At 31.8% G+C, this 24,761-nt stretch overlaps 3 protein-coding genes across 4 annotated transcripts in view; 1 reads left to right on the forward strand and 2 right to left on the reverse strand.

Moving 5' to 3' along the window:
• The window catches only part of LOC115875497, a 30,196-nt gene extending 25,147 nt beyond the window's left edge, over window positions 1–5,049 (reverse strand). The window contains exons 1-2 of the mRNA XM_030890967.1: window positions 4,902–5,049; window positions 1,075–1,163 (exon numbers count right to left, since the gene is read on the reverse strand). Of these exons, the coding sequence (XP_030746827.1) occupies window positions 1,075–1,163; window positions 4,902–4,962 (150 nt within the window). The 5' untranslated portion in view covers window positions 4,963–5,049. The remainder of the gene's footprint in view (window positions 1–1,074; window positions 1,164–4,901) is intronic.
• Window positions 1–24,761, forward strand: part of LOC115875498 (beta-alanine transporter) — a 934,216-nt gene that overhangs the window by 434,765 nt on the left and 474,690 nt on the right. The gene's annotated exons all lie outside the window — the stretch shown is intronic.
• On the reverse strand, window positions 11,080–22,759 carry LOC115875494. Its single transcript, XM_030890962.1, has 13 exons — window positions 22,642–22,759; window positions 21,282–21,356; window positions 19,765–21,230; window positions 19,165–19,309; window positions 17,377–17,535; window positions 17,050–17,240; window positions 15,574–15,664; window positions 15,215–15,435; window positions 14,686–14,920; window positions 14,443–14,621; window positions 13,119–13,386; window positions 12,251–12,391; window positions 11,080–11,200 (listed from the first exon to the last, which is right to left on the reverse strand). Exons 1-13 carry the CDS (start codon window positions 22,700–22,702, stop codon window positions 11,193–11,195), a joined length of 3,240 nt encoding a protein of 1,079 aa, XP_030746822.1. The 5' UTR covers window positions 22,703–22,759; the 3' UTR covers window positions 11,080–11,192.

The raw sequence follows: 24,761 nt of genomic DNA on the forward strand, positions 1-24,761 counted from the left end.
CAAATTATTCGTAAAAAATGCTTTTTCCAAATATGCTGAGCCAGCCTCGTACCATTTGAAAAATTTGAGTTATCATTAAAAATACGATTTGGGCATCTTTTAAGCGGCCATGAAAGGATATGAAAAAAAATTACACGATCAAATATATGTTTGCAAAGTTCTTTGATTACAACCTAATAGTTTTAACTCAGACTTGGCACTCTAGATTGAAATTTAAAATGCTATTTTTATTTAATTGGAATTGTCTAAAATTGACGTAGGGTATGTCATTCTATTCAGAATGTCATTTTTTGTCAAATAAAGTAAAAAAGTACTTAGGATACAATCTAAAAATACAAAGTTGTAGTCATTTTCGGTGAAACAGGAAGCGACCGAATGTAATTGAATACGTCAATCAATCCCGATTTATGTCATATACTAACAAACCAAATTTCGTTGTATTATCTGAAAAAATAAAAAAGTAAAAAAGTGAGCCCCTTTTGAGAAACACCTGGTAGAATCGGCTGAAAATGAATACAGGTCTTAAAATACAGTATAATGAATAATCTACCAAAAGACCCCTGGTGACCCTCCGCCTGCTAAATATTGATTCTTCAACGACAAAAGTTCTTAAACTGTTTACCGGTTAATTTATTTAATAAAATGCTTGCACTCGAAATCCGGGCACTCGAAAAAACAGCGACTACCTAAACGCATCCTAGATCTATAGAGCAAACTGGTTGTCGTATTCTTCCCCGCAACTCAGTCCTCGGGACCGATGCGATGGGCTGTGCCGTCGTTTACGACCTGCTGCTACGAGTATATAGTGTGAATTATATATGTTCGCGAACGTTTTGTTCGAGTAGCTTGGACGCGGCTTTATGTTGTTGTCACTAGCGACTAGAGTCATGTTTATCCAAAAATAATTTTAAAATAGAATTAAATTGTTTTATTTGTATTTTTTTGTACTTTGTACCAATTCTTAATTTTTTGTCTTTGTGTCATTTAACTAAGAGTGACATTAATGTCAAACAATCTTGTATTCACTGTTTTCACATTCGTTTCAAGAAAAATGTCTTTAAATTAAATACTTACGATGCTGCATGTCTCAACAGATGGCAATAATCGGTCTTTTGCCTTTGAAATGCCATGGTGATGTGGTACCACGCCTTTTGCTTTTATTTCTGAAATGTAGTAACAGCTTATTAATATTGTTTCTCATATTTTTATGTATTTCTAGGTTATATTTTAACACGTCTATGAAAATCATTTTAGTGAAATAACAAATTTAAGCAATAGAATTTATGGAAAATTATTTTGAATTTTTGATGACCTTTTTTTCTATATGAAAACAGTAGTGTTATGGCTCTGAAACTAACACTTAACTATATAATCACAGAAATATATTCTGAAGACAAATGATTGATGTCATCAAAAAATTATATTTACTTTTCTGCTAACATTTAGGGCTTGTGACGGTTTTGTTTTTAAAAAACTTATAACTTGAGTTTTAACTACCGTGTGATCAAAAAACGGTATGAAGTTATAAATGACACAACACTGAAAATACTACACTAAAAGGCAAAAAGCGCAACGGAGAATTTTTCAGTCAAGTTTAAAGTACTAAATTTTTTACTTTTAACCCTATTTTCATGAATTTTTTAGCAAATAGTATATAAATATATCAACTTTAATTCATAAACTCAGTTTTTTATAAACTTTAGGATTTGGCTTATTATACAGGGTTAATTGAAGGGTTGATTTTTACCTTAACTTTAAAATACCCTGTGCAATATTTTTGTGAGTAACTTTTCCTAAGACATTATTTTTCGATCAGAACCATGTCTTCTGAGCATTTTGTTTTTTTGACTGATGCCAACATATGCCTTGGTAAATTTTTAGGAGCGAAATGAACTTGCCACCAACAATTTACAATTTTTTCAACTACGACTACTTGACGATGTTATTTTTTAATATCACGAGGTGGCTTTTGTTACTGTAGGGCTGCTATTATTGTCTGTAGACGTCGCACAGTGGGGCCGATTGCCATTTTTGCGGCCAGAACCTTATAAAACAGCAGTTGCTTTTTCAAAAAGTTTTGATGACCATAGAATACAGAAAAGACCTAAATATTATATTATGCACAGAAAAAATTTTTGGATGCAGATCTGTAACCAGTGAAGGGCAGTAATATCGAAGGTTTAGTTCTACCGTGTATTATAATTGCAATTTGTAGGGCCCGAATAATATGTAAAATTTCTTGGTTAATTTTTAAATACAATTAATTTTTTGCATTTTTTATACTAATACTACTTGACTATTTCTAGCTATGTTTTGAAAAAAAAAACTTTTTCACTGATGCACACTAAATTAATTAATAAATTAGTATAATATAAAAAATAAAATATGCTATTTAGCCTTGACTTTTGTTGAGTGCCCAAAGTTGCCCAATTTATTGGCTGATGTTTTTTAAAAGATTGGGTATTACCCTTCATGTATTTGTTACAATCTTGCGCAACTTTGCGCAACTTTAAAAAAAATATTTTTAAATGTAAGTATGTCCCTGGTACTTTGAGTAATAGATAGTATAGGTCTTTATGATTTATTTAGATTAAGTTCGTGTGATTTTAATAAAATCTGATACTCATGAATCGCCTGTAATCAAGCACATAGTTAGGGGGTCCAAGGGTCCTAGACACTTAAGTCCCACCCCACCTCAAATCTATAAATTTTGTGGGTTTTAACTGAATTAATGCTTAGATCGAGGCTTAGATAATATACAATGTCCCTACTCCTTTTTTATCTTTTTAATGGAACAACGTGGAGATTTGAAGTAAAGCAATAAGTATGTTTAAAAATATTACGTTTTAGTCTAAATATGACAGTTTAAAATTTCAAGATAGAAAGCGGCTTAACTTATTAAAATATCCGCACGTAAATTCAAACTATGATATGTACTAAAATAATGAACCGATTTTAAAAATTTAAGCATTTAAACAATTTATTTTTAAACACATCACATTACGCTACATTTCAAATCTTTTAGTTGCTCTAATCCAAAAATAGGAGAAAAAAAAATTTCCGGCACCCAAAACCACCCTTCCCCCGAAATGGATATTAAAATTTTTGGAACCCCCTCATCATCTGAAATTAATTTTTAGATGCTTGCCTGTAATAGGTACTCGAAAAATCTAGCCCATACTTTCTTGATTACGTGCCGACTACTCATTTTAAGACATGTGAGACCATGATTGAAAATAATTATTGTTTTATTTCTTCAAAACTAGAATCCAAAAACAATATTTATTTTTTTATCAAAGTTGTTGGTTACATACGGATAAAAAAATATATCAAACAGACCGATAAACAGACAGACAGACACACAGACATGCCACAAGACAACAATATTCGAAATGGCTTGCAAGGCAAAAGTGTAAAAGTTTCGTCATCCGGGTATTTTTTCTCGCATTATATTGATGAGCTAATATGCTGGGTATATACGTGAACTAAAATTTAATTAACCAAAATTTTGAAGATTGACTGCCTAGAAATTCAATTAAGCAAAAACTGTTAAATTCTATATATTTTTGGTTGATTCATAATATATCTTTGAAGGTTTTGGCCAACGATTCTTCAATCGGCCCCACCGTGCATCGGTTCATACTGTTAATGAGGCTGCAAATATATTATGTTATGTTTTCCCATTCTTCCTCAAGGACCAAGCGACTTTTCATTTTCGTGATTTTGGCCATCTTCAACAAGAGAAATGACTCTTGCACAATCTTCGATATTAAGAACCATATTTAATCGTACACAACAATAATCACCAAAGCCACCTCGTCATTATGAAGAATAACACCAAAAACTAATGATCATTTAAAAATTGAAAAAATTTTGTGGCAAATTCATTTACTCTTAAAAATTAACCAAGGCATGTGTAGACATGAGTCAAAAAACAACATATTCAGTAGACATGGTTCTGACCGAAAAATAATGTTTTAGGAAAATTTGCTCACGAAATTATTGCACAGGATGTTTTAAAATTTAGGTAAAAAAAACCTTCAATTAACCCTGTATAATAAGTCAAATACTAAAGTTTATAATAAACTGAGTTTACGAGTTAAAGTTGATATTATATTATCTATACAGGGTGTCCCAGAAATAGTGCAACTATTTTAAGGGGTGGTAGATCTCGATAAAACAAATACATTTTCCCTTTATCGTTTTTCAAATAAGTCCAAAATAACGGAGTTATTTTACTTTAAGAATTTCCAAAAAAAAATGATTTTTTGCTAAAATTTTGTGAACCACAGGATCTTTTCTGGATTTTCTTTCTTGTAAATTTAATCTAATACCTATGTTGCCATATTATCAAGAAATTATGTTTTTTAACTGAAAACTAAAAAAAATCAAAAAAATTTTCATAAAATTTTCGTGAAGTTAGGAGTTAAAATACTTGCACTTATCTCTGGGACACCCTGTATATAAATAAGGCTTAAAATAAAAAAAAATATATCATTTTAAACTTGACCAAAAATCTTTCCCTTGCATTTTTTTGCATCTGAGTGTAGAAATAATGATGATGACGATGATAAAATGACAGCGATTGTCATTCTCAAGTCATCTCTGACGCCGTTTTTATTATATCTAATGGTATTGTTCGTTAAAGCTCAAATATTCTATTTTTATGTTCACTGTGTTTTTGAACCAAAGTGTCAAACTTTAATCAATAAAAAGTTTGTATTCAATAAATAATTTTCTTGTCAATCAGTATAACACAATAATTAAGAAAACTATGAAGTTTTAGTTATTTAACTGAAATATTTTACAACTTTGATTATATCAATCTAATAAAAAATACTTTTTAAATATTGAAATTTTGAAATATATAAATGTAATTAATTAAATTTGAGTTTACTTACCGTGGTAGAAGGTACTGGCCAAAAGGGCACAGAACAAAATCGAATATGCTTTTTGGTTCATTTTCGATTTTGCTGTGATGTAAATTGGCGAGGATTTGCAGCTTTTTATAGTAAAAAATGATCCTGTAAAGTACGCTAGGAATTCCGAGGATGATTGGCGTTACACACATTTTTCTGTTAAAAGAATGTACTTATATAATTTTAAAAACTAGTTAGGAAAAAAATAGTTCTAGAGCGAGACAAAATGTTCATAAAAATGGTTATTTGCTATATTGAAAATTTTGGTGTTGCAAACATATTACTAAAATACTATTTTTATTATTATAGAAAAAAATATATACTGGCTGGTCCGAACTGTACTCCGGAAACTTCGGCAGCATATTGTGCAGATAAAAATAAGTAAAAAATTCGTATAAATATATGTCCTAAAATGCTTAGTTTCGGAGATACAGGGTGAAGAAATTTCATTTTTATTTCGATTTTTTCCAAATAATTTCTGAAGTAACGTTAATATTTGGATGAAAATTGGTGCCAGGGAGTTTTTTGACATGAGCAATTTATTTTTGATGTCAATATAAATCCTGCGTGTAGAGGGTGCCACCTACATATTTTTTAACTGGTTTGAAAAGTAATAAATAGCTTTTTATCCGTACCTGTATAAAACTACTGAGTAAAACATATACATTACGGCGTTACGGTATTTTTTCGCAGAAAAATAAAAAAAAATCCCAAATTTATTATTTCAAAAAATATCTATACCTATGTGGCGGATTCATCTTTCCAAAAAAATCCTGTATGGGTATTTCGCCACTGCTGCAAGAAAATCTACAAAATAAAATAATTATTTTTTGTACACACTGCGTTAAACCTAAACGGACGCTGCTTGTCAGAAGTTATGTTTACGGTAATACAAATTTGCCTAACAAAGCAAAAAAAAATGCTTAACATTTCGGAAAGTTATCTCTTTCCGTCGTCGGAAGCAAAAAAATACAAAGAATAAAGAAAAAAACTATTTAAAATATTTAAATTCAACTATTCGAGAACACTTTACTTTTTTTAAAACAGATACGTCTACAAGAAACCGTTGACGTTCTGTTAAAAATACTAAAGTATTATTTTATTTTGTAGATTTTCTTGCAGCAGTGGCGAAATACCCATACAGGATTTATTATTTCAGTCAAATAACTATCTACTTAACGTGTTTATTGTTTTGTCATTAATGACATGTCTTGACTATTTTCATTTTAAATATCTTGAGGTTGCTCGTAGCGATTTTTACCAAGAGACATTTTTTACGGAAAAAAAACACGGAAATGTACATTTTTTAACTCACTAGTTTTATACAGGTACGGACGAAAAGTTATTACTCTTCAAAATGGTTAAGACATATGTAGATGGCGCCCCTACAAATTGGAGTTATATTTACATCAAAATCAAATTTCTCATGTTAAAAAACACCCAGACACCAATTTTCATTCACATATCGACGTTAGCTTACAAATTATTATTATACATATAAATTTATTATAAATTTCTACACCCTCCGAAACTAAGCATTTTAGGACATACATTTATACGAACTTTTTTACATATTTTTATTTGCAGAATATGCTGCCGAAGTTTCCGGAATACAGTTTGCACCACCCTGTATACAGTCAAAATATGGAAATATATTTTTGATTAATTTGTTGATTGGGTTTATTGAAGTTAAAATAACTCCCTCTCACTAGTTTGCGTATGAGAATTTCAAAACTCGATAATTTTTGTTTCTTATAAGTGTCTTAAAATTGAACTTTTCGGAACTAAGTAAAAAATATTTATTGTTTAAGTAAGCAGTAAGACGTAAAATAAGAGCTTTTTTTTGTTAATTTTGTGGTATTAATTTTAATGAGTGACCGAATGATTTCGAATGATCGACATCAATTGATTTAACAGTTGTTGCCATTGTTCTCTATGTTTTTATAAACTATTTTCCATTAAATTTCTATTATGTCTAGTATGTTACTGATATGTAATGCCCTCACTTCCAAACCAGTCTATCTGACCGCGAAAATACTATAGCAAACTGTACTTTTGCTTTATTTATTTAGATTTAGGAAAATATTTAATGACTAATTTAGGTAATGCAATGCAACTAAAATCTCTAATTTTAGCTTGCATTTTTATGCCATTAATTAGCTTTATTTCGACTCTATTGTGTCTTTTAAAGAGGATAAGAGAGGTGAGGACTGAAGGATTAGGGGCGAATCCCACACATACAACACTAATTCCTTTTACAAGAGAAAAGGCAGCCGGATGCTATAAACGAAATAAAGTTGTGTAAAGAAGTTTTAGCTCTGGATGACCAAGTCAATTTTGGGGTTTGGATAGAACATTTACAATAATAAAAAGTCTGTATACACCTACACATAAGAAATAAGTTTCTTTCTCAAAGGCTCTTAGTTTTATGTTAGGTTAGAATAATTTTAGCAAGATGTCCAGCTTAATGGCAGAAATAAAGATGAACACTTGCAAAAACATGATATTAAATTGTATATTGTACAGGGTGAGTCAACGATAAAGTCCATTATCTCATCTGTTTCGAGGTTTACAAAAAAATATTAAATTTAAAAGTTATAGGGACGATTAAGATACCCATTTTAAAATTATTATAGAGTATACAAGGTGCTTCAAAAAAGTGTGGCGAATATAAGATATGTTTTTTCGAGGGGTAAACCGCAGAGGAATTATGGTGTACACTATGAAGGAATTCTACAGGAATTCCAAGGAATTCCAAGGAATTACGAGGAATTCCAAGGAATTCCATAGGAATTACTAGGAATTCCAATTATTTCCGTAAGAATTCCAATGAATTCCAAGGAATTCCTTAGAAATTTAGAGGAATTCCACAGGAATTAAGAGGAATTACAAGCAACTTTATAAAAATTAACGAACATTAGTAAACCATGAATACTATAATAGGCAGTACTAAATTTAAAGAGAAAAACGTTTTGCAGGCGATTTTTTACTATCCGTTTTTCTTTTTTCGCTTCCAAAATTTCCCAATATCAAATATCTACAGGTTAGATATTCTTTTAATTTAATATTGTACCCTCGATTATATATCTAAAATATTTTCCAATAGTACGGCCGAACCACCCCCGAGAGATCTAGTTATAACGTTCCCTGATTTCGCCATTTTAAAGAAATCCTCATAAGATTTTTTTATTCAGTACTCCAGAAAGTGTAAAGTTGATTTTTTCATTTCCTCGGAATAATACCTAGGTATATACTATAGGAAAATTAATACAACTTTAGGTGCACTTCATCAATGATACCATGCGTAATCTTATGGAATTTACTGGTGATCGTATTATGACGTGCAACTGAAGTTTTATTAATTTCCTTTCCTATAGATACGAGTATAACTAGGTACCTCTCATTTTCAAAAAATCCCGAGAAAAATTAATTTTAATAAGTAAGTGCCGACATATTTCCAGTATTTTTACCTCATGATCCCCTATTGGTACTAAAATTTAACTAAAAAAACGTAAATCTCGTAATAGTACTTTTTATTGTTAGATCTAGTACTTATAGAGACATTAGACATTTATAAAAATCACCAGAAAATTCATAGCGGAACTGCGAAACCGAGGTGGCAACGCTGGTTAGACTGAAAGAGTTACCGAGTTCGTACCAAGGAATTCCAAGGAAGACCTTGAATGATTGACCTTGACCTTGAAGACCAGGAATTCCAAGGAATTCCGAAGGAATTACGAGGAATTCTGAGGAATTATTTGAGTAAAAGGAATTACGGTGTACACTTTTCCCTCTGCGGTTTACCCCTCGTGTTTTTTTAAATGGAACACCCTATTTTTTATTTTATTTTTAGATTCTGCGTAAAATTCTATAACTTTTTTATATAAATTGTTATATACCTAAAATTAATAGCTTTTGTTATATTTACATTTGTTTAAACAAATGTTAGATTGCAGTGTGATAAAAAATTGTCAGTAATGGCATTGTTTCTGAAGTTGAAGAACTAAAATTTAGTAGGAGAATTTTATAGAGATATAGAAAAAGACCTATGTAAAGATATTTTAGTTAGATGCTACAGGGTGTTCAAAATATATTTATGAATTTCAACTACTTAAAATTAAGAAATTTCGATTTTTTTAAATGATACACCCTATATATTATCACTTTTTCTGATAGATTTTACAAAACTCTTCAACTTTTATTAAGCATGTCATATACCTATTTTTAATAGTTTGCGATTTATTACAGTTGAGGGTTGGAACCTTTGGTGTTACACAGCAAAATAAAAACACTAAATCACCACAATACACCAAAACACTTTTAGTTTTACACTGGACGCGCGTATTGTAGTGATTTAGTGTTTTTATTTTGTTGCGATTTATTCCAATTTTTTCTATTTTTACCCATATTTTTAATACAATTACGCTATAACATCATAGTTGGTTTGGTTTTGGACAAACAAAAAGTAATAATTATCAAAATTTCTTGTCTGCTAAGCAAGTTTGGTTTGGTCTGGTTTGGTTTGGGAGAACAAAATTTAAATTTTATTTTAATTTGTTGTAATAAGTTTAAATTGTAGAGATACTGGTTACAGCTTTTCCTGAAATGAATTAGTCAATGTGACTGATATACACGAACAAGCCAAGAAAAATATATTTTTTGGTTCAGTACTATATTATAGAGTACTTTGCGAAGTAGTATAAGAATAGATGTAGATTATCTAGAAAACATCTTCAGTGCGTAATGGCACCACACTTTTTTAAAGCACCCTGTATACTCTATAATAATTTTAAAATGTGTATTTTAACCGTCAGTATAACTTTTATATTTAATATTTTTTTGTAAACCTCAAAACAAATGAGATAATGGACTTTACTTTATCGTTGACTCACCCTGTACATTATTATTAAAGGGCCAACTTTGGTACTGTCTCAAAGTTGCCCCACGAATTGTTTATTATGGTAATCGCAAAACAATTTCCGATGCACGTGATCATCTTTGAGTGACAAGCGATGACGACAGCGCTGCCAGATTGTGATGGATTTATGAGATGAATCTTAATTTAAAATTGACAAACAATATATTTATTATATCATTTTTTAAAGAGTTTTACGTTTTAGTTTTAACTAATAACTAATATTTAAGTAATTAATTGATTTATTTCTTTTATAGCTTATTTTACTTATGACTTATTGGCAAGAACTAGTCCATTATGAAGATTATTTTAAGCGTTATTATGGGTTATTTATTTATTTATTGATGTACATCTTACTATGTCTATATATATTTTCAACACACAATTTCAAGAAATGCAATACTAAAACTCGAAAATTTAGTTCTTAAAAAAACTGTTTGTGCTTAAAAGTGCAATTTTTAAAAAAGACTACGAAAATAGGAAAAAAAATTGAGAATTGCTCACAAAGATTCAACAACACGATATTATACAAAATAATGACTGACATTAAGATAATTGTCAAATAATGAAGGACAACATTTATTAGGATCTTGAGATATGGCGAAAACAGTAAAAAAATTATATCGTTATTTTCAAAGCAAGTAATTTGAATTATAACGAAAATAATTACAAATTGACGTTTATTTTGCATTAACACACGGACTAAAATATTTAGTCCAATTTATTTTTGTATATTTGTATCCTAAGGGTACTTTTTGATAATTTATACTTAGGTATTTTAGGTATTTATGTAAAAGTTATAAACATTTCGAATTCTTCTTTTAAATGTGTTTTTACGTTATTGTCATAATTATGCATTGCTATACAAGTTTGTCGTCAAAAAATACGTTGACGCATTTTTTAGTTGATAAAGAATAGTTTGCATATATTTATTGTTAAATGTAGAAATTTAATGTTTAAATAGTATGTATTATTATTAAATATAAACTTTATCTAATTGTTTAAAATAATATGATTTAAGATTTTTCAATTAAAATTATTAGAATTATCCATCTAATTAACTACTCCTAATATTAATTTACTTCTGTAAATAAAAATGTGAAATGTGAAGTTAATTTAGTATTGTGTATGTATTATTAATTTAAAATATAACTAAATTTTATTTTTAAATTTAAAAATTTATGTTATTTATTTTTTTATAAATTTAAAAGGTGGCAGTGGAATTTAAGAAATAAAAGGCACATATTAAAGTGTATTCGATTTATTTTTCTGTTTCTTTTGCCTATTTAATGTAACACTTATTTATCCTTTATTATCATTAAATATCATGAATTATATTTTTCAGGAGGTATCACATCTTAAAAATCTGAAAAAAAAGAATAAAAAAGTTAGCTAGTTTAAGTTTGAATAATAATTTATTTTTAATATGCTTCCTTAATATGTACAATCAATAAGCTGTGTTTCTTTAATTTTTTTTTCCTCCTTATGGCAATGCAACTTATTGCATTATTTAACTCCATACGCTTTAATTAATTATAAATTTAATTAAAATAATAATAATTATTAAAACTTTGTTGTTTTTTATTTTAATACTAACCCAATAAGCGGTTAACTTCCTTTTGTCAATGTAACTTGTTGCATTGCCATAATAAGTTTTAAGGAATTTTAGTTGGTTTCTCAATGTATAATACAGTGCGTATCAGAACTAAAACTAGTTCTGCAGGGTGTGTTATCACAGAGGTATGAGATGTGTGATTCAGAAATATTAAAAGTAGTCTTGCAAGTAGCAATAGTTATTTTAATTTCACTAACTGTGTATGAGAAAAATGGTTCATTTAACATAAATGTTCAAAATATCAATATTCTACAGATGATTGAATATGGGGATAATATATGGATAAAAATGAAAGATTTCTCACCTATATCATAAAAAAATTTCAACTATACACGGTCTTAAATAAGTGCAAATATTTTCAGATCTCGATTAAAAAAAACATATTTTCTCTCTACCATTTTTCAAATTAAGTCTAAGATATCGAGTTATTCAAGTTTATAAATTTAAAAAAAAAATAAAAAAAAATTTGAGAGCCACGTAAATTAATTCCTATAGTAAATTAATCCCACAGAAATGCAGTTTTAAGAGAAAACAATTATTTGTTAAAAAATTTTAACATTTTGCTAAAAATACAAAAAAAGAATTCGAGGTGTTACTATTACATGAGGACACATATATACATATTGAGCTTTTTTTCGAAAACGTCCTGTTTATTTATTAGCGAATTTTGTTTGGCTTATACACACTGTATGATACTTTTCTAAATAATCAAACTGTCGACAAGATTTAATTACACAGCTAAGTACTAAAAGCACATATGGAGAATCTTGAGCTATAAATAAATTAAGTCGTTATACATACTTCCATAGGAATAAGCATGGTCACTGTATGTCAAACCATAGGACACTTCAAGACTGGTGACACTGCGTACAATTTCTCTGGAACGGATCAGAACGTCTTTTTCCACTGGGAAGATGACATATCCAACATTGCGGAATATACCTGTAAAATGTTTATAAAAATACATTAGTATATTACTTGAATTATAAGGAAAAAAAATAAGTTCGATAGAACAAAATGTCCTGCCAATAATTAAGAAAGACAGTAAAGAATAGAGTGGACACGACAAAAGGTAATAGATGTCATCCACACAATCAAATCCATCAAGTGGCAATGGGTAGGATATCTGGTAAGAAAGACGGAAAACAGATGGACCACAAAAATTACGACAGGGTATCCACAAGGCTTTTAGGAAATTAACAGAGATAACTTGGGTCCACATATCTGACAATGGACAATGGTCCTAATTAGAAAAATATTATCTAAATATGTGAGGGAGACTACATCATAATTGAAACTGTTTGAAACATTCCGATGATAAAGCTCGAATTTGGAACACCATGAACTTTGACGTATGTATCACAAGTGTGTGATTTCACAAGTACATGGATTATTCTCACATATGTATGTAGTAATTCTATTAGTTTATCACCAAATCCGAACGCCAGTAAGTTGATTAGTTAGATTACAAAAATAAACTCAAAGAGGTTAGCTATTGTCTTTGGAGTGACATGACATGACGGTTAGATGGTTACACTATTTTCTAATTATATCAAAGACGCACCCGTGCTCGCCGTTTTTCGGACCAGGAATTGATAGTAGACGGATACATATATCTCTGAACTGCGACCATCCATAAAATTAAAGTACTAAATATAATAGAACGTACCTTGTACTATACCAGGCAGATAATCGGTTGAGTCGTAGAGGTTTTTAAGATCGTAGCTCAAACCATAGTACTTGTTGGCATAGTTGAATCCGTTACTGAAAGCGCTGAAAACTGGACCGATGGAAGGTAGTCCACCGAAGAAATCGTAGACTGATTGACTGCTTAGGAGAGGATAAACGTCGTTGACTCCAAGGAAACTAGGCAAGATGTTTCCAGCTATTGGTGATACTCCTAAGTCTCCAAGACCGTAAGAGTTGATGAGGTTCAACTAGAAAGAAAAGAAATCATGAATTTTTACTGACATAAGACTTAATACAAATATCTTGATCTTTTGAATTCTCTAAATAGTCTTTATTGACTATTTGCTATTTCAAGACGATTGAAAGTTTATCTAGTTACTGATTTTTTTTAAAGAATGTAATAGATATTTACGACACAAGTGAGTTAACAGCATCATCAAGATACGCATGCGAAAGTTGCACAACTAGTGTGTAGCACGAGTTGTGTAACCACACAAGTATCTTAATGGAGTTAACTCGCGTGTACTGTACAATATTTTATCTACGTCTAACTATAAAAACACGGTGTGAATTTAAAAAATTATTGTACTTAAGTATATACCTATCCTAAAAATCAATTACCTTAATACCTTTGTTCAAATAACACCATGCATGGCAATGTCAATATGACAGTAAGTAATATTGATGTCACTAGTTTAAAAAATGAGCGATTCGGAAAATATTCCCTCTGACATTGAAGAAGAGGCATTCAGAGCCATTTCTGGATTGTTTCCAGCAAGATCGAAACAGAAGTATGAATATGCATACTCTAAGTATGAAAAATGATGCACCGAAAAAAAAGTACACAACTATGGAAATGAAAAGGTACTCATAACATATTTTTCCAATTAGTGCAAAATAAATGTTTTACAAAATATTTTTTCTCTTTGGTAGTCATGTAAACAAGGAGTGCGGTAATGAAAATGCGTGAGTTAAGAAGGTCTTAAATCACTCAAAATGCGTGAGGTAAGAGCTTCTTAACTTACTGACGTAGATAAAAGAACAACATTCAGTTTTAGAAAACCGGGACTTCAAAATTAAAAAAATAATTTACTGAAATAGCAATGTGGTTGGTGAAATTTGATTCCCGATTTATAATCATCTGTAGAATTCTGCAGATTGTATGAAGTGAGTGTTGACTTTAAGAGAATTTTTTTCTGGGCCTATTCTAAAATAAGAATAGGCCCAGGAATCAATATTAGCATTAAGGAACACCCTGTATGTAATGTTTAGGTTTGATATTACATTTTGTTATTTATACTTACGCCTAATGGGTCATTAAAGTGAGAAAGTAAAGATACACCAAGAGCAGGAAAAGCTACGCCAGGCTCGATGACATTTCTGACTTCGAAGAACAGAGATGAGATCCAGCTGAAACTGAAGCTAGGTCCACGTGCTACACCGCTGATAAGGATATTCACTACGTTGCCAATATCGATGTTCTCTGAAACACGAATTTTATTTTATAAAAAAAACTTTTTATAGCTTAATGCAATGTTTTAACATACTGTATACGAAGTTTCCGCTTCTAAATCCATAGACGGAACTGGATAAACCGTAAAAGTTGGCACTGTAAGATTCGTGATGATCGAGGAAGAATAAAACGTTTTCCAGTTCGACGTAGAGCAAGTCCAAGTCGTCGTTCAAACCGTTTTCAGTGAAAGCAGCAAAGTTGTAGATGACGGAAATCAGTTCGTATAAAGAGGTGTCGCTACCATCGTAGGTTATCAAACCAAGGACAATCTAAAATCATATAAACATTTTCTTTATACAATGTAATTTGTCACAAAATTGTTTATCTGTGTTAAATTGTTTACTTGAATTAAGCATATCTTCTTTGTCTTTATATACTCTTAACAAGCTATAAGCTTAGTAGTTTAAGGATTTAGATCATTTCACACTTGATAACGATCAGTAATACTTCTGACCGAAACGATGTGTAAGCAAAATAAATAAAGACAATGGAACTCCGAAATTCTTTTAGGTTCAATACTGAAGCATTGTCTAGCACATTCAAAGTAACGATGATTTAAATACCTTGAGAGCTCCAGTAATACCATAGTTGACATTTCCACCCAGTTTTACAAGCAAGTTAAAGAGATATTCGGGACTATTGAACAAGGAAGAGTAAATTCCCAAGTCGTAGTGAGGTGATACTTGGTACAAGTACTGGGTTAGACCTTCGATACCATTAGATGCTCCAACGATGTTGTTCAGGTTGAATTGGAAACCATTTGCGCTGAATGCACCGCAACCTCCTACAAAAATCATTCAAGTTTGAATATATAAGTTTAAAATTGCGATACCGCAGCCAGTGTAACTTTATTTTGTATTTACTTTTTTGTATGCGTGTATGTTTTAATGTTTATTAATTTGTAATTCGAATATATACTGACCTTTAACTCTGCTAGTTAAGAGATTGAAACCTTCAATGATGTTTAGGAATCCAGGAAGACCATATTGCAAGGTGATAGGTTTTCTAATTAGCTAAAATATAAAAAAAAACAGATGTTATACCTGGTGTTTCTCAAAAGTGATCAATTTGTATCGTTCACTTCCTGTTTCATTGGAAATGACTACAACTTTGGATTTTTAAATGGCACCCTTTGTGTTTTTTTACTTTATTTGATAGGACATAAAATTCTGAATAGAATGGCATATTATATGTCAATCTCTTCAAAAAGGTCCAATCTGTATTTCGCCATTTGTACTGTAAGAAAATCTACAAAATAAAATAGTTATTACGGGAATAGATATACTTCCCAAAACGTTAAGCATTTTTTTTGTCCGTTCGGCAAATTTGTTTAATATTAAATCACTGCTGAAGTTCTCTGTTGTATTAACGAAGCAGTCTTTACAATAAATAACTATCTTATTTGTAGATTTTCTTACTGTAGGTACAAGTGGCGAAATACCCATTGAACTTTTTTGATGAGATGAATCCACTACAGAGGTGTAGACTTTTTTTTTATCATATGTCAACTTTTGTTTTACTCAAGAGATACCAATCTATACAGATGCTTCCGTGACTTCAGAAGACACAGGTATAAGTTATCTTCTCAGACGAACTAGTCATTGACGATCTTTGGCGACGATCAGATGACTGTAGTGTTCTACAAGCAGATGTTTACGGAGGAAAATCGCTGATAGACCAATGGGAGATTTCGTCATATACTCTGACAGCTTGAGCGCTTTAAGAAGCATGACCATGCAGTCAGTGAGATCGAAATTTGTGATGGACTGCCGAGAAGTACTGTTCTGGTTGCATCAAGGCGGGGTCACACGGTGCCTGGTCACTGGGTATCAAGCTACAGCAATATAGTTAGCAACCAGGAAGCGAACAGACTCGCCAAAGAGGGGGCCAGGTAAGAGGCAGGGGAGTGGCAGATTACCGACCACTTGTGATGATCAACACACTGAAGGAAGCTACATCTATACTAGGAACTATCATCAAGGCCAAGCAGCAAGAGACGTGGCAACACCGTGAGGACTGCGCTAGAGCTCGGAGAATGTGGCCAGTGGTAGATAGCAAAAAGACAAAACAACTACTACAGCACAAAAAGAACCTAGTACCCATAATTGCAGGTGTCGTCACTGGAAATTGACCCACGGGGGTAAACCTCGTGAGATTTCCAACGACGACTACTCTACGAATTAGAGGAAGGTTTGGTATACATTAGTACAGGGGTATCGCAATGGGCCCAGGATCCCAAACCTCAGCAACCTAACTTAACATAGCACGAGGGAAGGTTGGTCGAGACAACATGAAGTAACTAATTACTAAACTATCGTCCACGGTTTACCTTGGATAGCTTTGCTACTAGTATAGAGGGTGTTATCTAGTACTAGTAGTGTAGAGGAAATATACTTACGCCACCAAATCCAGCCAAACTGTTTGATTGGAGTGTGGTGATGATGTGATTTCCAACTGAACCAAAGTAGTTAAATCCTCTTTCATATCCGTATGCTCCATAGTCTTCATAGTAAGGCCAGAGACCAGAGAAGATGCCGGAAATGTCCTCATTAATGTAATCATCGGCATAGTAATGTTCGTAGGAGATACCTGAAATTTTATTCATATTAGTTGTTCCGAGAGACGTTCAATTAGAAAAAGAAAAAAAATGTGATGTGTTTTTTAAAACTACACCCCGTATATTCTGGAACTAGTGTGTAATATTTTTTCTATGAATAATACTTACCTCTGTCGATAGAACTATAGCTAGACAAAGATTTTAAGCCACTGAAGTATGTTTCGAAGGGACTGTTAGATGAAAACCATGCATCAGGGTAGCTGTCATGGCTAAAGTATAATCCTTTGTTGGCTCCAAGATCATACCATGATCCATATCCTTTTCCACCTAAAATGAATCAAGCAAAACGCAAAATTGTTACAATGTTATTAACATGTTTATCAGTGTATTGATTAAATAAATATATCGTCTGCTTTATGACGAAAAGGCGTATCTCGATTTTTGCTACTTTTCAGGAGAGCAATTTAAAGAAAATCACTTACTTTATTTGGCCAATAAATGTAAAGTCTAATTTTTTAATAGTGTTTTTGTATTAACACTTAAACGGAGACATTGAGGAAACGTTCTAAAGATAAATTGTGCGTAAATTCTAATAAATAATTTCTTTTCAGTTGTTTAAGAGAGATAGGCCTTTTTGTTATAATAATAATACATTTATTTCCGAACGAATAGTATACATACGCCCATGTAAAATAAATTTAAAAATGATGGTAAAGTGTTCTTAATAAGGAAAAAAAATACAATATTCACATTATGAAATACATACAAGAAAATACAATACATACATACAGAAAAAAATCGAAGATCACCAAAAAATCAGAAACAAATATTTTTAAATACTTTTATTCGCGTTGGATTAGATCAACTGAAAACAAAGACAATTTTCATTCCAGAAGCAAAGACAATAATCAATTAAAATACACTTATCTAGCTTATTTTAATAATATTGTTTTTTATACAAAAATATTTTTTTTTAACTAATATATTTTTAGTAATTATTCAGTTAATTGAGGGCATTAATACAAGGCATTTAAACTCACGGTCCATTTAATAAAAAACAAACTAAACAAAAACAAAACATGTTTCTTCATTCGTGCCTTTTTGATACAAATAACTCTGGATTAACAGTTTCTGTTTTCCCTGTTCAATGATAACAAATTCGACTTCCATTCTACGTGTTTATGCAGGATGATGATAGGCACAATAAATAAAATTTTCCAAAAATTGACAGTGATGACAATGCCAATGGCCTGACGATGATAATGAGATAAAAATGATTGTATTTTTCGGGCAAGTTTTTGGTCCGCTAAAATGTTCTTAGGGAAATTATAATTTCGGGAATTTTTCCATTGGGGCAATTTTCATTTCGTTGTTTTGCTTTCGATCAATTTTTCCTCGGCCATTTATTCTCGGACAATCTTTTGCATATCCGATACAGCTATGTGCAGAGTTTAGCTCATTCTAACAATGTTTTTTGGCAAAAAAACAGACTCAAAATCACACTGTAAAAGAGAGCTGCTGCCATGATAGAAGTTTTATTTTGTCCCAAGCAACCTTCAGAAAATAATTAGGTAGCATTTTCATAACTTAAAACAAAAGGACCTATCTCAAATTCCATCTTTCTTGTAGTATAACAATTGGTATAACAATTGATATAACAAAGAGCCCTATCTCAACATACGTCTCTTCGTCATAACGAAGAATTGTAGTATTTGAGATGGGGCAAATTTTTAAACGAATATAAAATGAAAAAGGTACAATATTGAGATGCGCAAATTCGCTATGTTAAAATATGACCCATTGGGCATGTCATGACGTTGATATCTCAAAATCGCCAAAAAGCGAAATACGCCTTTTCGTCATAAAGCCGACGATATGTTTTTTTTCTTGGATTATTTGGAACATCTATACGAAAAAAAATCTATATTTATATGAATGTAATAGTAAAATATTTACCGCTAAGATAAGCAACACTGCTACTGCTAGCTTCGTAAATTGCAGCAACGTCGTATTCGGTGTTGTAAAAACCGAATAGTCCAGCAGGATTGACGAAGAGTTGTACTTGTCCACTACCATATCCAAATCCAGAAATTTGAGCGACCTATAATAAATGATATAATAAAATACAGGGTGTTTAAAATAACATGTGCCATTTCTCATGTAAAAATAAGATTTATATTTTATATATTATCTTTTGTATCGTAACTTCAGAAGGTTAGTTTTAATTTTTCTTTTGATTTATTATAATTTTTTCCAAGTGCTTTTAGAGATTTGAATCAAATTTCGAGGGTAAAAGTTTTACAGATTTACAGATTTAAAATTAATATAAATCGAAAGAAATATCAAGAATTTAACTCCCTGTAGCTACGAAACAAAGCAAATTTGAACTTATGTTGATGTAAAAAATAAATGTTATTTTTACGTGGGAAATCTTGCCACGAGAGATGGCACATATTTTTTGAAACACCCTATTTAAGTAAAGAGAAATATATGTTTTAATAGATTTTCAGTTGATAATAAAATTGTAAAATCAGTAATAATAAATGTATTACTTACTGATTCGCTGGAAACCACAACACTAGATGTCTGTTTGACGCTAACGGTCTCCTTTACAACGCTGGTTTCAGTAACGACGCTAGCTGCTGCGGCAGATGCATCAACTGGAGCTACGTAATCGGGAGCGATGCCAATAGGTGCTACGTAATCGGGAGCTATATCAACTGCTGCATAATCAGAAGACGATTCAACGGACGCAGCGTAATATGAAGCTGATTCAACGGAAGCAGAATAGTCGTTAGATGAGTCAACGGCAGCTACATAATCGGGAGCAACATCAATTGGAGCTAGCTGAATGGGAGCTACATAGTCGGGACTTGCATCGACAGCAGCTACATAATCAGGAGCTGTATCAACTACAGCAGCGTAGTCAGAAGACGTGTCAACTGAAGCTGCGTAATATGAACCGGATTCGACGGAAGCAGAATAATCGTTGGATGAGTCAACAGCAGCTACAAAATCAGGAGCCACGTCTACGGGAGCTACAAAGTCGGGACTTGCGTCAAGTGGGGCTAGGTCTATGGGAGCTACAAAGTCTGGACTTGCATCAATAGGAACTAGGTAATCAGGAGCTGCATCAACGGCAACCGCAGCTGCATAGTCCGACGATGAATCAACGGAAGCTGCGTTGTATGAAGATGATTCAACGGAAGCAGAATAATCGTTGGAAGAGTCAACGGCAGCTACAACATCGGGGGATGAGTCAATGGGAGCTACGGCAACAGGTGCTACGGCGTAGGGAGCCGCGGCAACAGGAGCTACGTAATCAGGAGCTGAATCAACGTCAACCGCAGCCGTGTAGTCCGATGATGAATCAACGGAAGATGCGTAGTATGAAGATGATTCAACGGAAGCAGCATAATCGTTGGAAGAGTCAACGGCAGCTACAACATCGGGAGATGAGCCAATGGGAGCTACTGCGTAGGGAGCTGCAGCAACAGGAGCTACGGCGTAGGGAGCTGCGGCAACAGGAGCTACGTAATCAGGAGCTGCATCAACAGCAACCGCAGATGCGTAGTCTGAAGATGAATCAACGGAAGAGGCGTAGTATGAAGATGATTCAACGGAAGCAGCATAATCGTTGGAAGAGTCGACGGCAGCTACAACATCGGGGGATGAGTCAATTGGAGCTACTGCATAGGGAGCTGCAGCAACAGGAGCTACGGCGTAGGGAGCTGCGGCAACAGGAGCTACGTAATCAGGAGCTGCATCAACAGCAACCGCAGATTCGTAGTCTGAAGATGAATCAACGGAAGAGGCGTAGTATGAAGATGATTCAACGGAAGCAGCATAATCGTTGGAAGAGTCAACGGCAGCTACAACATCAGAGGATGAGTCAATGGGAGCTGCGGCGTAGGGAGCTGCGGCAACAGGAGCTGCGGCATATGGAGCTGCTGCAAGAGGAGCTGCGGCAACGGGAGCTGTTTGAATAGTTTGTCCGTATCTTCTGCTTACACCACCATATCCTAAACCATCATATCTTACACCACGATATCTAACACCATCATACCTTATACCGTCATATCCAATGCCTCCGAATCCTCCAGGTCCTTGGTAGTTTCCAGGTGGTAACACTGCGAGCGTTAATGCTTCTGTGGAATGGAATAAGAATATGAATATATTGATGTGATTAATACTATTTTTACAATTTTTTTATTTGGGCTTAAAAAAATAGTGGCATATGAGACTATATTTTAAAGGAATATAATTCTCAATCTTAAATAGTATCTATATTTATTGCGGTTTAACTAAGTTGTTACATCCGATTTTTTATTACATATTTTAAATTCTCCCAAATACAGGAGTAAAATATTTTATTTCGATCTTAAATATCATTCAAAACATTTAACAGCTTAATGCAGCCCCAAGTAACATAAATTTTTTTTAAGAGTTCTAAAAACTGCTATATCGCCATATTTTGTGATATAGCAGTTCTTAGAGCTCTTAAAAGGCATTTGTGTTTCTTAGGGCGTATATGCTCCCAAAATATTTACTTAAAATGTCTTTACTTAAGATGCCTTAAAAATATTAAAAAAATAAAATAGAAATATAGAAAGTATTTGTAGGACACCTTTAATAAGAAAAAATGATAAAAATGATATTCACATAACTTAATTAAAAACTTGAACACGTTTAAAAATTCAAAAAAAATGTAACTAAAAATTAATGTTTAATGAATTGGAAAATAAATTACACAAAAATTAATTCTATTTTTTTTCCAAATTAAAATTAAGAGAATAAATCGAAAATAAAAATTAATAAGAACATGTAGACAGTGTTCTAAATTTTAAAGAATTTAGCTCAACGTTAATTTTATATAAAATTGGCAACAAATAATACCATACGATAGAAAAAAAAAACGTGTCAAGGACGGCTGGGAAATGACAATCGATGATAATTTGTTGCTCAAACTCTAGATATCAATACTTGGCCTGCTAGGTGACCTTAAAAAGGTTGTAATATATATTTATATTAAGTAAAAATGATGTTTAAATGGTGTAGTTTAAAATTCGAGAAAAACATGTTTTTTTGAAATATATTTGGTTGTCGGGAAACATTCTATCCTTGTTCAATCTTTCTATAATTAGTGTTAATTTTAACAAGTTTTATATAAAATTTTTGAAAATGACGTCTAGAGATTGACCTCGACAAAATTATTATCGATTGTCATTCTCCAGCTCTCTTTGACGTCGTTTTTTCGATCATACAGTACTAAAATTCAAATGATATCCTACATAAAATATGTAATAAGTATACCGAAGAACAATTTTACGTTAAATTAAAAAACAAAGTGTAAGTATGTAACCAAAAAATATTTTTCTATTGCACATCTTAATAACAAAATAAAATTATTATTAAAAATAAAGTATAACATACCATGGATGAGGCTGCTTGCCAAAAGGGCACAGAACAAAACCGAATACGATTTTTGATTCATGTCTCAGTCGGCTAAGCTAACTGATGCCGTTTCTACCTAAATTCTACGTTTTATACTAAACAAAATTACAAACTCATTGAAAACGTGCTCAATCACATTTTGATATCGCTTTTTGGATAATTAAGACGTTTTGTACTAATAATATTAACTTTTAAGGTAATTTATAAGTATCAGGCGTCATATTCCTGCAGGTATCAATGAAATACGTTCTAATTTTTGGGTTTTGTTATAAAATTTTCCTTATTTTTGTTTTTTTACTTCAAAATGGGTTAAATGTATTATATCGTTCATTAGTCTACCCTGCTATACTATCAATATATTTTGTATTAATGTGTAGTCTAATTGGTCCGAAACTTAATTTTGTATAACGTGTAATCGATTTGATATAGTAAGGTATACGTGCTAATTTGAATATACTATTCTTACAATCTAATTTAGACGTAGAAAATATTACATTCATTTAAACATGGATAGTGCTCAATAAACTATACAGGATGAGTCTTAAATCAGTGCAAATATATTTTAGGGGTAGTATATTTCAACCCCAGAAACACGATTATGGTTTTTTTCGCGAAAAAAAAATTGAAAATTTGGTATTTTTAGAATTTTTTTTTTTAATTTTTAGTTAAAAACCATAATTACTTGATAATATGGCAACATATGTAGTAGATTAAAATTACAAGAAAGAAAATCCAGAAAAGATCTAGTGGTTATTAAATTTTAAGCAAGAAATAATTTTTTTCGAAATTTTTAAAGTAAAATAACTCGGTTATTTTGGACTTATTTGAAAAACGGTAAAGAGAAAATATTTTTCTTTTATCGAGATCTACCAGCCCTGAAAATATCTGCATTTATTTAAGACTCTATAGTTAAATAAAAAACTGTGTACAGGGTGGGTCAAATTCGACGCTTTTAAATGGAAAGACCCTTTTCTATAGGAGATAGACGAAAACTAATATCGGTGTCTGGAGCTCAATTTTCATCAAAAACATGATGGTGAAAACCGCACATCAATATCTGTTACCGTTTCGGAGTTACGGGGTGTTTTTCAAAAATATGCATTTTTAACAAATCGCTGTAACTTTTTTGCTATGGAAAATTTTGTATTTTTATGAAAACGTTTCCAAAGCATCTTTTTACGTAGAATTTAATTGTTTAAGTATAATTTTTTTAAATTAATAATTTAAGAATTATCAACAGAAAATTTGATTTTTATATGGGACACCCTGTATATTTTTAATTTATTGAAAAGAATTTAATATTACCTTTCCAAAAATATAACACACTTGATATTTTGCTCGATTCCTCTTCGAGATATAGAGTATATAAAAATTCGCCCGCTTTAAATAAGTAGGCTTTGAACGGCACCGGCTGTAATGCAAAAAAATTCTAGTTGTGAGCATCAATTAAAACGAAAATAATATTTGCTATGAGAGATGCAGAATTTTATAACAATTTAAAATATATTTAACCAACATCAACGCATTTAAACTATATCTAATAACAATAAAAATAAATAGCAAACCAAGACATGAGATTTTGCTACAGGTGTTCGACATATCGACCGTCTTATGTTATGGACAGACGGGGCAGTTTTTGAACATTTCTCGCGGAATTCATTAACTCAGTTGGGGTGACAGATACCCTCTCATAACTGCTAAGTTTTTCTAATTCTTGTCTAGATTACGGAATAATAAGGAACCTTTATTCTTCTGCAAATATATCCATAGGATTAGAACCATGGGCACTAAGTCAGGCGGCCTCGACGGCAAACAGCTGGGATCTTGGTTAGCTATTCAATTATTCTTGAAATTGGCTGCAAAAATTAGCTGATAACTTCAGCGTTCAGAGGCGGTGCGTCGCGTCGTCTTGCTGCAAAAATATGTTTTCGAGTTCCATTAGGGGCATATCGTCCTATTGCAGCCAAAAGTTTGCTAACATTTTTCCGAACAACCAAATTCAATCACTAACTATGTTTTGAAGCGGAGAATCGATTGCAAAAGTCATTAACTACGATTTCTGGCTATTTATGTTTTACTAGTTGAAGCCTGGCGCATCC

The sequence above is a fragment of the Sitophilus oryzae genome, unplaced genomic scaffold, assembly GCF_002938485.1.
Source record: "Sitophilus oryzae breed Bouriz unplaced genomic scaffold, Soryzae_2.0 scaffold_1389_pilon_pilon, whole genome shotgun sequence".
Taxonomy (NCBI): Eukaryota; Metazoa; Arthropoda; class Insecta; order Coleoptera; family Curculionidae; genus Sitophilus; species Sitophilus oryzae.